The following is an 18,944-nucleotide window of genomic DNA, read 5'->3' as shown; positions in this document are numbered from 1 at the left end:
GTCGAAAGAGCACTAACAAAACTGTACAACAGCATCATTTTCCTATGTAGATCTAAAAAGCTACCGATACTTCCTCTCATTAGCTAGTACTAACAAGGTAGAAAAACCCTTGCTGATAGTCACAGCTGGAAAAAATCATACTCAGGGTTCTAGCCCAGAATTTCATAAAACAGATGACCAGTTCTTATTGCAGAAATTACCTTTTATCTTTATAAATGCAGAAGTTTGGCAATCCTTCCGAGTTTTCTATGAAATACCATTTAGAAAAAAGCCACTCCCCCAACACATTTATATGCATATGTACATGTATTACTTTACCTGATAGATAAACCCGCTCATTCTTGGGCTGGCAGACAACATTAGCAAAATGTTAGGGAAGAGAAGAAGATACCTTTCATTCTTTTCCTTATCAAAAAAAGAAAATGAAAAAGTAAATACAATATCACAAGACTCCTCCCCCCTTTTTGTTTTATATTATTAAAAACTACCATCAATGTCACAACTCCATAATTACTTCACAAATACTTGCTCCTGGCAAAATGAACTCTCCATAGGATTTTAAAAGAAAAAAAAAAAAAGGTCAGAATTATTTGATTTTCTATTTGAAAAGTGCTAGTAACACACGCCTACACTTCATCCTGGAGAGTACAGTCTAATATTTTAAAATAGAAATTGTACAGTCTAGGTGAAATACTGACCTTGTTTAATATGATAAATATGATTTCAGCAAAACCAAAATAACACATTGGATATATTTCTTAGTATAATTTAGATGGATGCTGTTACAGTAATGTCAAGACCGTGGTCTCTCAAATTGGAGCGATCAGATTTTTGCATGATGTTGGATTATGTCCCAAAGTAGAAAAAGAAGATAAAAGAAAAGTAATAATGCTTATATTGGCAACAAACACACTCATTACTTTGTTCTGGTTTTAATTTGCTGGTTTCACTTATGAAGCTGTCCTTTGTTTTTTGTTTTGGGGGTATTTTTATGGAAGGAGGAGAAGGTTTACTCTTAATCTACTGCTATAGACAAACAATGAAAGAGAGAAGCATTAAGGTATAATGTTTTAATTTTAAAGACAAAACAAATATATCCACTGACAAAGCCACCATCTCAATTTCAAGCATCTTTGCAAAACAATACAAGTCCTTACGAAGTTTTAACGTTTCTGGTTTTCAGTAAACCTTTATAAATGTTGATATCATTTTAAAAAAGACAAAACCAAAACCAGTTGCTTTGCACAAATGAATCTGTTCTGTATCCAGTCAAAAAGTTGTAATGCTATGCAGAAACTTCTAAATGTCCGTTATGTTTGACATTTAGCTCATGATGAGAGTGGGGGGTGGGGTGGTGTTTTGTTTTGTTTTTAAGACTACAAGAAGAGACATGACTGCAGAAGACACGTTATGTCTACTGGACCTTTTTTATTTATTTTAATACCTAACAAAATATCTGAGAGAAAAGTATCAGGTGACAAATTCTGAAATATTCACTTGCATAAACACTTTTCTCTTTCTTCATATTTATGGACATCTTTGTTCTAAGGGAGGAAACTGACTGAATGAGGTTGCAATTTAAAAGCTCCCACCAAGTTCAAAGCTTCATTGATTTTACAGAGGAACAACTGACAGTAAAAACATGTCAGTGATCTATATAACATTTCCTTTTTGTTAGCACTTGCTTTTACGATTATTTTAACATTATTTCTGGTAGGAACAACCTTTTCTTTGTGAGTTTTGTTTGTTTGTTTCGTTTTTAAAAAAAGCACCCCAGACTTTGCACTGTCACCTTGAACTTTCTAATGTCTCTTTTTGTTCTATTTCTCCAAAACAATTTTAGCCTAAATCAGTATCTCTAAAACATTCTGTTTATTTCTGCTGCATAATGATTATAATTAATTTTATTCAAAATGGAAAGAAAGACCAACAGTGAAGATGAGAAGGACATTACCTCACTTCCAGCACACTGAATCATGACCTGGGACATGTAAATCACATTGCCAAGTGTTTTAATATCCTCTCCCTCCCAACAACGGATAGCTTCTGTCAGTATTTGTAGTTCAAGTTCTTTCCGTTTCCGTACTTCTTGACATTGTGCCTAACATAGGGAAAAATACCATCTCTATCAACTCTATCAATTTGGAGCAGGTTAAGGGTAGAAATACCAGTACAGTTGTATTTACTGTTGTGCTTGTAGTACACAGAAGACAGCACCTAACTTCAAGCATTTTCTTTTAGATGACTACTACCAGTATTTCTTATAAAACTAGTTTTGCTAACTTCAATATTATTACTTTTCCTTTCAATACACTGACTTCAATTACCATTCCAAATTCATAGTCATAGCTGTTTCTCAAATTTCTCCTTTCTTTACATTTTAAATTTCTGTACTTCCAACCAAAAATGGCTAGGCTCAGCAGAAAAGAATAACACAGCTGTCACAAATACACACGACTATACAACAAAGCATCTTTCTTCAGTAAAAAGAGTCATGCCAATTGTGCAAACTGTAAGTGTGTATAACCTTGTGTTCCTGTTTTTATTAAATGTCTCCAACCTGCTCTACTAGCTGTACTCCCATTTATTTGAATTTTTCTCAACAGCAATTGTTTCCTCTTGTTTGTAAAGCACCCAACAGAATGGGATCTCCAAACCTCTTCTGCACACAGATAACACTAAATTTCTGCTTTAAAAAATAAAAAATAGAGCATGCCAGGTTACCACCAGGACACACTCCTAATGGGAAACACAAAACATTAAGTTTATTGTAACTGAGACTGCATTGAATATATGCTTATTGCAGTTGACTTTTTTTTAAAAGACAATTAACAGACAGCTCATCTGTTCAAATTAGCATTCCTACTCCAATTATTACTAGAAGTTTCGTATCTTCTGAACTTCAGTAGCACTTTCCCCTTCATCCTCTATCCTGCAACTCCAACACCATTCCCCTAGAAAGAATGCACTTTAGAGAAACCTCAGAAGATACACTCAATTGTTATAAAGAAGCCCTTCTTCAGGATACTAATTATGCTAGCACTAGTACAAAGGGAGACGAAGCACGAACGAGAGGGCAGACCAAGAGGTGCAGAATGCTTGCATGGCTCTTACATTGATAGTCTATTTGTTATAACTCCCCAGCAAATTTTCATCCTTAGTTCTGCCATCAATTTCCAGGCTTTCAAAAATTTCTTACACAAACATTTACAAAAAAGCTTCGCTTTTTTGAAGCAATAGAGGGGGGTGAAATTCGAAAACATTCTACTTAAAATATATCATCTATTTTTTATCACTCTTACAGAAAGATTTTTGAAGGCAGTCATGGATTTTTGAATATCTGGACGATCTGGATGATAATCCTAAAAACAATAGAGAAAACATAAAATAAAAACTTTAGTTCTAGTAAAATTAACTAAAAAATTTTAGAGGCTTAACTAAAAACACATAAATAATTCTGTAAAATAGAAGTTGTAGACCTATCTGCTCTCTTTTCACAGCCTTCTTACTCTTATATCAAACACTGGTGGCTTATAGTAAAAATGAAGAGTCACTTATAACATTCCTACTTATGCTTAAAATAGAGCCAAGGAAGTTTTACAAGACCTAGTGGACAAGAGATTTTGAAATCCTAATAGGAAAGTGTTTATTTTAAAGAGTTTTATTTGGCATGTTAGCTTTGTCACAAACTAGATTCCTTGTATGTTCCATTGTCATTGACTGACAAACCAAATTGTGTGACAAGACAAAGACCCATATGCTTTCTATTTCTCTCCCTCCTTCACGCTCCAAAAATCTAACCTATAAAATGCAAAGGCGGAAACAGTAGCTCCTCCAACACCTTCCCATATTGCAAAGGTAATTTTTGGACAGTGTTCAGAAGAAGTCAAAGGGACTATTTTGGTGACGTGTTTGACACGCTGAGGTCCTAAGATGAGAAGCAGCACTCCTTCTACAAAATAAAGTAGCCTCAAGTAATATGCAGGAGACACATTCAATGTCAAGTCAACCAAAGAACCTGCAAGACTGTTCTAGGAGCGAAGATTAGCTTCTCTGGCTAGTTTTACTTTAACAGTTTAGCTTTTACAGGAAGTTTTACTGCACTAAGTTTTAAACCACTGCAGCCCATAATTTTAGTAGGCTGAGGAAGAGTAAACAAATGTAATTTTGGGTCCCATCATGTTTGACATGTACCTTTAAAATAATTGTTGTCAAATCATCATTAAGCTGGAACATAAATGCTGATAAGATATACCTCCATGTGCCTTTCAAGTTCTTTGAGTAACGTGGGGTATTTATCCAGACGCATAAAAGGTTTGCTGAGGCCCGTGGTCAGTACAAGGATCCCAGGGCTGTTGGCACCTTTCATCTCCATGAATTCTCCTAGCTCCTCACTGTGTACACAAGATATTTAAGCAAATTAAGGTCAAATTACCAAGACAATTAAAATTACATTGGATTCTTCACTTCAATCTTTCATCCGCAATGAACTCTACCAATAAAACAAGAGGCCAAATAAATCAGAAAGTAATTCAAGTACAACTTAAGTGCTGCAATCAGCTTCTGCATTAAATAAAATACAGAAACAAAGACATTTGCAGGTTTGGGGTCCATCCAGGGAACAACAAACAGGATCAAACCCATCGTTCTAGGCAACTGATGCTCAAAGACAGCTCCTAAATGCTACCACATCCGAGCAATGATTACAGAATAAAGCCATTTGCACTATATTTTATTACTCAGCTCTTTATTCTAGTAAAATTACATCTGACCTTAGAGGTGGTTTACACAGGTAATACACAAGCATAAATGAGTCAATGGCTTCACATTCAACCAAGCATCAATATTTTTAAGGTTTCAGGCACTAATGGGAAAACACAGAATGTTTCAGAACCTTTTTTCCTCCCACACTTAAATGTTTAATGACCTCATCTCACACATCCAAGGTGTTATTGCAGAATGACCAACTAACAGCAATAAAAATGGTAGACCATAATAGAAATAACTACTGCACAATCTATGCTGAAACAAGTTAGGGCTTCACTGAGGGTGTACTTACACAACACACTTGTTTTGAAGCAAAGCTGTAAGAAATCCATGCTCTCCAAATATCATTAACTGCTACTTCCCCTATCCAGATGTTTTTTTCATACTTGAATCATTCCCAAGAACTGGCCCAGCCCCTCAACTTTTTACATTAACACAGTTAAAAAAGCAGCGCACCCTGGGAATTTCAGCTCACTTTGCTATCAAGGAAACTTAAAATAGCTACATCTCCTGCTTCCTTATAAAGCAGAGGTTTCAGAGGACTATGCTGTGTGAGACAAGCTTTTCTAGAGTTTAAGTGACCAGGAACAAAATGAGCCCCCTCCGTGGGGAAAGGAAGATACGGCAGCACCTGGGCTGATTTCCAGGCTTCAGAAAATAAAAGTTGCAGAAGAACATGGGACTGTAAAGACAAAATCTAAATAAAGGAAATTCAGAAAGCCGCTTATTAAAAAGATAACATCTTTCATTCAAGCTGTGTCATTCTAAACGTCTGCAGATGGGATTGCTCATGCTTTGAGTCCTTGTTACAGCAAATTAACTAGTTCTCAAAAAAATCCACAACAAAACCCACTATTCTCATGTGACAGTTGCGTAAATTCTACTCTAAGATATCCTGAAAGTCCTTACTTTCTACTGATTAATAGCATTACGCTCCAATAAGTCAGAATTACTACTTAAAAATTTTTTTCCCCTCCTTGGTTATTGGCATAGTCTCATTTTTCAAAGGAAGCCTTAGCCAGCTACCAGATTCAGTACTTTTAGAAAGTATAAAAACAGTGTCAAACACCAAACAGCAATAAAGGCAGAATACTCGTACATGATGGCCACATTAACAAAAAGGGAAGGGCAAGGATCTCCAAACCTAGGGCATAGTGCTTCCATGCAGAAGTGAAAGCAAATCTTGACCTGCTCAATTTCCCTAGGAAAAAAACACTGATAGGACACTGCCACAATACACATGCTCAATTATCAGTGAGTCATGTTATATAAAACCATTACATAGATTAAGACAAAACAGACCTCCCTACCTCCCCCAAGACACACACACACTCTCCTTCCCATTTCAGAACAATTGACACTTTGCTTATTGATATCATTTGTCCAAATACATGAAGAAAGCAGAACAAGCACATGAACCATGACCTTTCCATCCCAGTACTTAGAGCCTGAAGATCTTCTTTGCCTTATGCTTTCTTAGTCACAGCCCTTACTCAGCATAAAAATCACACCAACTTCAGAACTTGACAACTGATTCTGGTGGCACCCTAAACAAGACTAAGAATTTGGACTCATGTTTTGGTTTTACAGTGTTACCAGCTACTTGTTCACTGAGGATTCAGGCTAATTCGCGGGAACACTGAGCGGAATGGCTACGGTGTGGTGGCACGTCCTCTTCTCCTGACTCAGCTAACGGGAAGCAGCTCTTTCCAGCAAGGTGATGGGGTGGACAAACGAGGGTATGGAGCCCAGTTTCCACAGAAAGCTTTACCAAAGCTCACCTGTGAAAGCCCATCTGTCTCAAGGAACCCAGTGGTTTTACATTTCAATTCACTGTGTATATGACACTGATCATGTGTATGCTACTGGGTTTTTTTGTTTCATCCATGAATTCTCCCTGTAAGCACCCCCACCCATATCAGCATCAAAGTTAGAGTACCTATGGTACTTGAGATGTATCTTCAAGTAAACATTTAAACTCATTCTTTGCATTTTGTTTGCTTCAGCCAGATGCACAGCCCCTGCTGCCTAACTTTACCAACTATTCCCTTTACACATTATCTGCTCTTCCCCCTTTCAGGCAGCACAATCCATACACATCTACACAGCTGCTCTTTTCTCCCCAACATACCACTACATTCTACAGGACGTGCCAATCGCAAATACCACAGGCCATTCAACTTAACGTTGTTCTGAACAGTGCTGATTTTTGCCTTTAGATTGCAAAGACACAAAAATCCTCACTCCTAATTACTTCGGCCATCTCCACGTTGCTGGGTGCAGACAAATGCATTATATAAATGGTATTTGCTGAGCTATCCATTAACACAATGCTTTTTTTTTTTTTTTTGCCTTTTTTTTTCCTTTCTTCTTTTTTTTTTTTTTTTAATTTAATGCCTCTACAGTAGGAGGAACACTGGTTACCATTTCACCCACATTCACATTTCTAATTTTCGTCATCACTATTCTATTTCTTCCCGACTTCAGCATTATGAAACAGATGTGCCAGAAAACAGGAAAAAACTCACTGTAGCCTGGATTAAAATCGACTACTTGGAAACCTGAAATAAAAACCTGATATTATCTTGTTTTCGCTGTCTACTCTGCAATTCTTTTAGCTAAACACACACTGTGTTACGCAATGTTGGGGCAGTTTCCAGGCCATTCACTGCTCTTCGACACAAGATACGTGGTTGTTTATCACCTCCTTTCTACTTAATCACAGTATAGGAACCTACAGAGCAAGTTTAAACCTCAGCTCATCTGAAATGTACACAAAGTCCTGAAAAACACGCTTAGCAACGACATCATCAGGAAGCCTTTTACACCGAGCAGTGTTAATAGGTGTAATTAAAACTGAATGACGTCGTTTTCCTCCCAACATTCCCAAGAGGACAGTGTTTTCTTTCATACACTTCTGTGCTTCCCTCTGACAAGTTTTGACATGCCCACTTGTTCAAACTCTAGTATGAACACACACACACACACACTCTCTTTTAATACAACAGTACCCAATATTTTGTCTGAGCAGTTCCATCATGCAGACCCCATTAGCTGTCTACTCATGCTAAACCAACCTGCTACCTCTGCAGCTTCATGGACATAAAGTATCTGGCAAAATGGGCGCTACTTTATCTCAAAGCTTAAAGTGAGCGTGCTTTATTTATTCACAAAGAACAAAAACAATACAGAACGTAATGAAAAAGTTTACTTTCAATAAAATATGGGTGGGTTAAAATACTGTTTGAATATGACAACAGTTCACAACTGTTTTTTAATTAATAGCAGCTTAAAAGTCGGTGTTGTTAGCTAAAGACCGCAGCTGCTTTGCAAAGACAATGGCTCTTTCATGTCACCATTTCAATTGATGCCTGCAAGTACCACACTCTCCTAGGCAGTATATGCTAAATAAAACTCTGGTCCACAGCTAAGCAGTACGTTTTAAAAAAGGTATCATTAGGCTGAACAGGAAAAACTTTTGAACACTGAAATCATCAACTTAGTCACAACTGCCTAAAATAAGTAGCTTTTCAGAAAGAGGCAGCTGAGATCTGAATTCACTACTTGCATCATTTTACAGAATAAAATGCAGAGAAGCATACAAAAGCGCTGTGCTTCATTTATCCTGAAATCTTGCGCTGAAGAGTTCTCCCCACTCCAAACTAGAGTTAGTTCACAGCTTAGATATTTTAAAGGTCACCATGAAAAGTGTCTTTAAGCCCTATTAATATATTCAAATCTTCCTTAGCACAGCTGCCTCAAAAGCTGCAAATTAGACTGGGGGGAGGGAAGAAAACAAGTTCAGATGTGCCTACAGCAGCAGAAGAGAGAAAAAAAAAAAGCCATTTAAGCTTGAGGAAAGCACATCCAGGAACTAAAACGTATACATTTAAAATTAAACTTACACTTCTGAAGCAGGTCTCTGTTTGTAATAGATGGAGCACGAGCTATCACTGCTGAGGGGTCTGAGGACTGCACACAGGCACCGCATTTTGAGAGCGTTGTGGCACAGCTTGGCTCAGCAACCCCTCAACCGCAGCTTTTAATTTCCTAGTGCTAAACTTCCCAGTCAAGCTCCTCTCCCGGGGACTGTTGCTTGGCGTATGACATCAGCCTGCACACTTGCAGGCTCAGGGATGCACCAAAGTGGGGGAGGCACAAAGAGTTTTCTGACTAAGCTGATCTGTATTCCTTGCTCCAGTTACTCAGAGTAATTGTGATGTTTCAGCTCCACAAATTTTATCCAGACTGCTAGGTCTGTGATGCAACTGTAGAATATGCTTGAGACATGTTATCTAAGAGAACAGAAAAATCTAGCAAAATTAATGTTTGAACAAGCAAAGATTTGTGAAGAGCTTTCTCCCAGCTAAGAACTGGCTCAACACCTGCCACTTTGCAAAATTAAAAAAGCAGGTGTGTATTACCAATTTTTGGCTGCCTTTTCATCAAATTAAATTTTCTTTTGGAAACATTTTTCTCCATTTTGTTTTCAAATAAACTTGGGGTTGTTTAAACAAGTAAGAGAGCTTAAAAACCTCCCCCCCTCAATAATTACATACTTAACACTGATTACATTGGGTTTGTACTCTCCCTAATTCTTCAGAAGAGTTTTATGTCAATTTATCAGTGGGGCCTGTTAGATTTTTTTTTTTTCTTCATTGTGTTATCCACCCTTCAGTGAGTTCTATACTTAAATATCTTTCCTCTTGTCATTTTGGATGTAGTCCACAAAATCCCAGTCCTAGCTTCTGCCTCCTCTTTTTCTTTGCTGGAGTTTCCCCTTGAACTGAACTTTGTGGCTTGTGATCTTTCCCAGGTAGGTAACATCTCATGTTCCTGGAACTCCTTACTTCACTGCAATTATCCATTTCTGTACTTTGTATCCAACTGGGTTTTTTAATTTATTTGAGGGAAATTCATTCTTTCATGCCTTAGTTTGCTCATCCTGTTTCTTCTCTCACTGAAAGGCAAGCATATGTCTACGATCAGAAGCACACACAGCAATCAATGCTACTTTGACTAAACACTATGCCCTCGAGGCAGTCCTGCTCTCTTCAGATAGCAAAATTCTCTCCAAAAGTAACACCTACCCTTGGACTTGAACTGGGATTCTCAAGAAAAACTAAGGGATATTAGAAACTGAAACCTCATACAATGCAGCCAAAGAGGTACAACTGTTACAGAATAAAGTAAATAAAATAGGGATTGTGTACAGTGGCACTATAGTCACTATGAGGGAAGGGAACACGGAGAGCAAGCTAAGAGGCAGTGGTGGAAACATGCAAAACACTGATCTCTGCAAGAGCCACCACTCAGCTGTACCTGACAAGCTCCAGCTCTTCAGCTCTAGCCAGTGGCTTAAGACACAACTACAAGCCACAATGACAGACCTAAGGAAAAATTACTTAATTCTTTTAAATTCTTGATTCATTACACAGAAAGAATTTTAATTCTGGAAAAAATATGCACTGGCTCCGAAACAATTCTTGAGACAAAAAGTACCTCCGAAATTTCAAGACTGTATGAAATTGGAGAAATTATGTTGAGTACCATCTCTAACACCTGGATAAAACTTACAGTGCCACAACTGGAACCGAGAAGAGAATCTGTTCCCAAACTTAACAGAAAGATTTTGTTGTTTGATTATCAGAGGCAAATATAACCTCAGAAACATGCAGTTCTGGAACCTGAACTCCTGTATGGGCTGTATTAGGTTTTATTCCCATTTCTGCGTATTCACATACGCCCAGGTCTCTAATGATATTCATTTCAATAGTTTGACTATTAATAATTAACTTAAGGAAATGAAAGACGTTTGCGGCTTTGAAGATTTGAACATGAAAAACCTCTTATTCATTAAGTAATATAATTAACACCCTTCGCCCCTGACTGTGTATTTATATAAACACACACATATATGAACCTATATATGCACACACTCCCTAATTGTACTAATTGAATAAAATCCCCCCCCATGTTGCTGCTACATATGATCAAGAAGCAAATGACAAAGAAGAGAAAGAGGAAAGACAGGCTGGCATTCATAATGAATGGCATTTGAAAAAAAGGAAAAAAAAAAAAGAGATGGTCACATTCCAACTGACTGCCCCTGTTAAATCTCCAGCCCCATCCCAAGTACTGCTATTTAGAATCGGCTTCACAAAAATGCTATTCAAAACAGAAGCTTTTGACTACAAGTCCAAAATAATTATGAGTAAGTTAATATCATCAGGTTTTATCTATACATATGCATACACAGAGTCTTTACCAGGTGTTGACGACATTTTAACAGGTATTACAACGCTGCTTGAAGAGCATGCTTGATACGTCAGAAAATGACATATAAAAACCTCATATGTGTAATATTCCATCAAACCAGATGACTGCTTACAATTTTGATGTTACAGTGATCCAACTGGTTAAAGAAACAATACAGTTAATGCTTCAAAATGATAGCCAATTTCCTTTGAGTTGTTTTTAGTCAGTGACAGTAAAAACACAACAATAAAACTAGTGTATTTTATAGAATAAAAAACCAAAATAGAGGTCAAATTTCTGAAGTTTCACCTAAAGCAATTATCTAGGAGATTTTTTTGTTTCTCTTTTGTTGGTATGGTTCCCACCAAAAGCAAGTGAACTTAATAAACTGCAGAAAATACTAATTCTGTGATGTAAGAATCTAACTTAAAATTATCTGCTAGGTTTTTTTGTAGAAAGGCTTTCAGAAGCACAGTTAATGCATATGTGTTCAGTTTATGAAGTGTGCAGGTTCATGGCAAGAAATCATCTGCTGTAGACAGTAAAAATTTATGTTCCAAATCAAACTGCTCCAGACTGTTCCTTTTTCCTCTCTAAAACACTACTGAATCACACAGCTGTTACAAACATGATATTCAAATCCAAGAATTCAGCAAACATCTATTTCTCTGCCATATTTTTGCTAGTATTAAAACACATATAATGCTTTTGGACCCTCTGCTAAAACTATACTGCAAAACCAGCCAACAAATCATCACTGTTTCTCAAAAGTCTTAAACCTCAGTCTTTGACATCTCTGAAAAATTCCATTCAATATTAATCTAGCATTCACTGCAGTGTAGTTGTTTAATTATTATAATAATCATGATTATCCTCAAACCTCACAGTATTTTTCACATTAAGGTTTACTAGGGATGCTTTTACACAATAAAAACATCTCAACTAAATAGACAAGGAGATAGTTCTAAGTATTCTCCTTTTCTTCATGCCTTCAATCAGTTTGTTATTCTTGGCAGAAAAGCCTTTTTTCCCCTACCTTTAAAGCAATGTAATTAAAAGCTTTCTGGCATTCTGAGAGGAAAAGGTTCAGAACTGCTTAAAGCCACCTTCTGATTTCTTCATGGCAGCTGTCTCAAGCAAAATTTTTACTCAAGCCACTTGCTACCTACAGCAATGGTGTTCAACAAAAATGAAGGGCTTAGAATAATAAAATAGGGGTAATTAAAAAAACCAGCATTCACTTCTGTTGATTTATGCCTGGCAACACAATAACATTAAACAGAAAGCGGTTTATCACAACTTATCTCCCCTTGAACTATCTCTTATGAACAATACAATTGCTTTGAACCTACTTCCACATGCAAATTATTTAACTGCTCTATGATACTTATATTGACTCCACCAGGATTTGATATCAAGCTGACTTTACAGACCAGAAGCTGAATTCTTAGGACAACCTATGCCCAAAGCAACATGGAAGAGAAGAAATGCTACTCTTCTCCATCTGCAGAACAAATAGCTTTCCTTCCTCGCATTTCGATCACAGTTTTTCAGACATGGCTATTTCCTCTGTTTTCCAAGAGTTCTGAAAGTTAGCATAATCCTTTACAAACATCTCCAAATCTTAAGAAATGTAGATGATCACTTTGCTATCACTTGCCATCTTCCATCTACAGAATAAATCCCAGACGTCTGTATGGAAAGAGCATAAAGGCACTAACAAACAAAAAATCTAAGCCTAAGAGCATTAAAAACCCCATAGGCGTGGATCACCTAAACATTTTACCATTTACAGAAAGTGGTAGTAGAAGTAGGCCATTTGAAAGAAAACAAACACTAAGGGGTTTCATCTGGGGGGGTTTAAACATATTTTGTCTTGTTTAATTTTAATTCGTCATTGCTTCTGACAAAAAAAATACCTTCTTTCTGCAATGTGAATTTGCAGCTTGATTTTTCTAAGTGAGGTTGGAACATAGTTGCATGTCTTACTAATATAAGTGATAGTTCATAGTATTTGGTAGCTAGGAGGTTTTTTATTTATACTATTACGAGTAAAGCTCACAAATCTACCAAATACTGTTGCTGTTAAAACAAAATGTGAGTTCTTGGAAGAAGGTAACACTATAGAAAACAACTCAATTATGCTCCTCTTTGTTTAGGAAGAGTTAAGAATATTCAAAATATGTTTACTTTGGCCCATCACAGCAAGGCGGGGGGGGAGGGGGGACGATATAAAAAGAACAGATATCCTGCTAGAATTTGTCCTACGTCTAACCTTCAAGAGAAGGTATGGTTCTGTCCTGCATCACAAGCAAACAAATAGCCCCAAACTAACAGCTGCTGCAGCACATGCTCATCAGGAGAATACATAGGACAAGTTTGTGAAAGCAGCCTTCTTTAATCAAATTCTGGCCTCAACTCTCTTCCCTCAAGGTGATACAGGGCATCTTCTATGCAAGTTCAATGTCAGTTCCAAAGCTGAGCAACCTCCATCAAGTTAACTCAGCATCCTACTGCTTACACACAGGAAATACTAATTTCGTAAACTTGAAAAGCTCACACTCCTTTCATATCACTCAAAAGTAAAGCTAAGGGTATACCATTATGCAGTTAAGTACATACAAATGTACAGGCTTTTACAGGGCTAAGTTACAATTCACCAACTGTCTACTAGTAATCATGTCAATTATGCCATAATTCCATAAACTTGTTTTGATCTCGACATTTTTTTAAGAAAAGACGACAATCAGTACACTTTGTTTTACATACTCAGAGTCCAAGCATGTGTTCTTTAAATGAGAAAATGCTCTCAAATAGTTGTCACTGCCAAAAGTGACAAGCTGGTCCTGATCACATGGAACAGCTTTGTGTTGTGGTGTTTTTTGTCTTTTTTAAAAAAATATACTACTACTATTTTTTTTTCTTAAACAAGCTCTACCATACCAAATGTGTGTCAAAAGAGACATCACAGCTTTACAACACAAGTGTATTTTATGTACTTTTTTCCTATCAGACTTAAAAGACCATGAAGTAAACGTACCTGTGTTCTGTGAGAACATTTACTGCTGAAGGATGGTTGGCACAGTATGCAAGGTATAAGCTTTTCATCTGTGGCATCAAATTTAGAAAACATCCTCCAACCCTCTGCTGAGCTTCAGGCAACCTAAAACCAGAGTAATAAAGATGAAGTTACTGTAATACCAACTAGACACAGAAATAAATTAAAACCTGGAAAAGCAGTGTATACTGGGGGGTTTTTGGTTTGTTTTTGTTTTGTTGTTGTGTTGTTTTGTTTGTTTGTTTTATAAAATCAACAGATAGATTTCTATAGTCACTGACCAGCAACCAACACCATTCTCTTCCTTCTTTACAGCTTCAACCCTGTAACTGTCAGGCCTGATTATGCCACCACAGTACAAGCAGAATATGGTACATACCTGTAAGCAGAATAAGATACATACCTTGTCATTCAGCAAAATTTTTTCAAGATTAGTGGTAACTAGAACCTTCTTTAGGAGTTTGATTTTCAGTAAACATATCTATCTGTTAGAACAGTTTACTGTTCTAGTTTACTATCCACTTATATATGCCATGCCAAATCTTAAATTTCAGCACTTCGACAAAAACTGGATGGAGCAGCAACAGGATTCTCTCCCTCTACCCTACATCAGCAGAGATGATAGGCTTAAAATATTCATTAAAAGATCTAAGTACCATATTAAGCTCTGATAGCACAAATAGAAGCCAGTTACAGTGCAGTAACAGGCTGTTTTCACACAATTGTCACTCATCTTGCTTTTCAAGGACCATAAAGCACTTTTATGTTGGTTTGTAACCAGGGCACGAGTGCTGCTTTACCACCATCAGTACAGAAATACTTTCTGTAACTCATACCTTCTTCATCTTTCATGCTCAAATGTACCACATTTGCTAAGTAGTGAAGGAAAATTTCACAATTCTGTTCAGAAGAGCTTATTTTGTTTAGCATAAAATGGTGCTTAAATAACAGCAGCTTCAGTGACTTCGGCAAAAAAAGATGACTCAGCAAGAGAAACAGTTTTTAGAAGAAAAGCTTAACTTTCACACAGTCTTGGTGAACCTAATCACTTTTGATCCGTTTTGTCAGAGGAATATACACACATAAATAATGGAGAGCATGATATGAAGAAAGATACTATGAATATACACAGTGTATTTTTTCAAAAGTTTTTAGCAGAAACTGCTATCTCAAATCCAGTAAGAAAATATCGGGAGTATAAATATCTGAAATTGGCTGTGTGGCACCAGCTTAGAACTGGTATAGTCAGCAGAAAGTAAAAGTCTGACTTCTGATTTTGCATCTGTATAAGCAGGGGAAAAAAAGAAAAAGAAAAATGCAACTCTTCCAGTCTTATTCTTAGTATCTCCTTAAGCTGCATATTTCAGATGCAAATAAAAGCATACTCACATACTTTTTTTAAAATCTAAAATAATTCTCAAGTTAAACACAAACTGATGGGAAGAAGCAGACACTCTAACCAGCTTCCTTACTGCTACCATATCACCATTCTCAGAATCACTCAAAGATATCCATACTAGATTGCTTCGTATGTGAGAAAGAATAAATTGGACGAACAAGTGAACGATATCATAAGGGTGTCAGAAGGGATGAAATCCTATTATTTTCTACAGAGCAAATCCCACTTGAAGGACTAAGTCTCTTCAGCAGTAGCTTGTATTGCCAATAGCTGATTGTATAACCCACACTGAAGTTAACCAGAAGATGGGACATTCAATTTTCATGAGTCCTAGACTACAAGCTTGTCTAAACCCATTGTACAACATGTGCAAGGAGATGAAATGTTTCAGTTTCTCCATACCTTTCCTTCCCTTGCATAAAGATTGCATCTCCTAACATAAATATGCTGAGTCTTTGTTTCAGCCTGTTTGCAAGATGAGACATACAGTGGATTTTGTTGTTGTTTTAACTACTCTTTTAACTACTCTTAAAACCAGTATTTCACACTGCTCTAAAGCTAGATGAGTCCTCAGTTAAGTACTCAACAGACATACTATTAGCACAGTCAAAGGTTTTCATGCTAACATTAGTTCTAACAATTCTCTCTGGATGAATATTGTTGTTATTAAAAAAACAAAAGTTTTTTTAAAAGTCCAGATTTTCTGTAATTGTCCTGAACATGTGCGTAAAGTCTCTAAACATCAGTATTCAGCATATTCCCTCTGAAAAAGTGAGAGATGCTCCAGCGAATGTCACTAGAAAAGAACCGTACAGCTTTCCAGGAGAGCCGCTCCTCCAGGCAGGGGATGTTCCCATCCTGCTCAAACACAGTCATCTTGTCCCACTCCTTAGGTTTGCTCATAGTTAAAATTCAAAGTTCAACCCAAGAAATATTGCCCCAAATTTCAAAACAAGAAGTCTGTCTCCTACTAAGCTGTTCACTCCCTCTGCACGGTGTGGGAAGACCTACCCAATATGAAGTCAAAATTGACTGTACAGATGTTCAAAACACGAGGCGGGGGAAACACCCCCCTCCTTATTTGAAGTTCATTATAGACACCCAGAAAATGACAGCTGAATCCCCAGCTAGCACATCATGCCAGATACACTCTGATCACATTATCAGTGCTCCCTACGTTAAAGGCTAGGGCCTATATTTTATTGTCTGCATCTTTATTTCTCTTTCAAGAAAAGTTTAAATTCTGAAATCAATATAGAGTGGCTACTTTTGGAGGTATTTAGGGGAAAACCAGGGGCATTCCCCAGCATACTGAGGGAATGCTATTCTTACAGCCTTCCAAGCAGCATTTCCTGCCTAGCAGCTGGTCCCCTTTAATAAATCTAAGCATGAGCTAATAATACATTCTTCAAGTAATAGATGCAGCAAAAGTCTCAAACTCTGAAGACACACTCAAGGCATATAACTCAGTATTAAATAGTAAGAGGCCCCAATAAACAGTTGCTGAAAATGGTTAAATTGTCTTTTCATACTGTAGTGCCGGGAGGGGGAGAGTGAATTAGCTGTTTGCACCAAGCAGACATCTGTGTCTTCTTAGTCTGCCGTTCTTTTAGCAGAATGAAAGACTGACATTATTCTCTTTTACATGTTGCACATGCATTGCAACTTTATACTGCACATTCTTTGTTGAATTAAGATAATTAACAGACTTTACGAGGGGGTGGCAACTCATCCCCTTTGACTTCTCTAATCCATGCATTAGTTGCAAGTATTCTACTATTTTTAGAGGAACAATTAATAAATTATTTATATCTCCTTTAACTGCTGAAAAAACAATTTAAAGCCTATCACTGCATCATATAAACCTTTTAGTAATTAATGTGTTCAGTAAAGAACATAGTTATTTTAAAATTTATTCTGAAGTTGTCATCCCAATATTCTTCTCATATTTGATACTTTAATTAAAAAGGAATCACATGAATGTTGTATTTATACATATATATAAATGATAATAATTTCAGTTATAAGAAGGCCAAAGGCATGTTTTAATTTCATTTACAGAATTAGAGAACCATAACAAAGCCTCTGCTGTTGTACACATGGTGGAGGCATCATCATACGACTACATCTGAAGTACTATCAGTTCTGTTTCTCCAGACTTAAGACGAGTCCCCACTGCATAGTAATTTGAGAAAAGAAAGAAAATACCTTGTTGCTCAATCACACTTAAAGATTCTGATCAAAACCAGCAATCAGAACTGGACTAAAGCTTGACTGGCAGCTGACAGAGAAAAAGCGACATTACAGAATATCTAATTATATCCTGCATGTTCTCAAGAAATCTGCCTTAGTTTTGGTGTCAGTGGACATTACAAAGTTCTGAGAAAGGCTGGGGAAACTGCGATGAATCCAGACAAATTTAAACAAAGACTAACAGAGGCAATTTTAAAAGAAAAGTAGATAACAATGTAATCAGCACTGTGTATTTTCTTTTTGCAAGGAAAAGATCAGATGTCTGTAAATTTCACTTGACTGTGTGGTTACCACAAGAGCGTCATGCAGCAACCTATGTCCCTATATATATGTCCCTGCAGAACCTGCCACAAACTGGAAACTTTCAATCATCTGGGTGGCATTTTCTGCTCTTCCCCCTCTCTTCCCACAGAAAGACAAACAGCAGAATTTCCTGCCCCTCTCTCAGCCTCTTCAAGGAGCTGGAGCATCAACGGTAAGTTTGCCATGTTTGCAGGAGGTCGGTACAGAGAATGTCTTGAACTTAAAAGCTGATAGCAGAGAAGACCCAGGACAAGTGAAGGTCTGCAAAAACTGTTAAGGGATAATTGTGATTAATGACTCCAAGGGATGCAGTTTGTGAAGAAACGTAAGGTTAGATGTTATCTTCTGAGGCTTCACAGTTAACAAGGTTACTGAAACAAGGGGGACACTTCACAACTTTGAGCTACTGTTTCACAAATGGAGGCACTATTAAACTTATTCACAATCCATCAGTCTAATTTTCAATGCTCTCTTCACAACCATGCCTTTCACTATTTGTCTATTTGCCTTACCTCTCAGACACCAGTTAATATTCATGTTTGTTTCAGGCAATCTGAAGACACTGTGTTCAAATTCACTTAACGTTGATAGCCTTATTTCTGTTGATACTCACAATAACCAAAAGCAAGGGACAATACTGGGATAAACCTTTAACAGACTTAATTTTTATCTGCACTCCAAAACCAAACCTGAAACACTGATTAGTTTTGGATTACATTTAAGCAATCTCCCTCTCACACCCTGGCCTCCCCCTCCTTTTTTTTTTTTAATTCGCATTCCACTCCAGGATCATCCAGCACCCATCATCCACCACAACAGGAAGTATCTGCTTGCACTCACACACAGAACAAGAAAAAGAAAAACACCACAGTTACTGTGACTGCAAGAGTAGGGACATGAGGGAAA

At 37.1% G+C, this 18,944-nt stretch overlaps 1 protein-coding gene across 1 annotated transcript in view; it reads right to left on the bottom strand.

The window, feature by feature from the left end:
- The window catches only part of ARHGEF7 (Rho guanine nucleotide exchange factor (GEF) 7), a 76,314-nt gene that overhangs the window by 28,056 nt on the left and 29,314 nt on the right, over positions 1 to 18,944 (bottom strand). Inside the window, exons 8-12 of the mRNA XM_009577396.1 lie at positions 14,066 to 14,188; positions 4,256 to 4,394; positions 3,303 to 3,362; positions 1,955 to 2,101; positions 319 to 405 (exon numbers count right to left, since the gene is read on the bottom strand). Of these exons, the coding sequence (XP_009575691.1) occupies positions 319 to 405; positions 1,955 to 2,101; positions 3,303 to 3,362; positions 4,256 to 4,394; positions 14,066 to 14,188 (556 nt within the window). The remainder of the gene's footprint in view (positions 1 to 318; positions 406 to 1,954; positions 2,102 to 3,302; positions 3,363 to 4,255; positions 4,395 to 14,065; positions 14,189 to 18,944) is intronic.

Source organism: Fulmarus glacialis, unplaced genomic scaffold (assembly GCF_000690835.1).
Source record: "Fulmarus glacialis isolate BGI_N327 unplaced genomic scaffold, ASM69083v1 scaffold7815, whole genome shotgun sequence".
Classification (NCBI taxonomy): Eukaryota; Metazoa; Chordata; class Aves; order Procellariiformes; family Procellariidae; genus Fulmarus; species Fulmarus glacialis.
The sequence above is the reverse complement of the archived record's forward strand: the minus strand, read 5'-3'. Positions and strand labels throughout refer to the sequence as shown.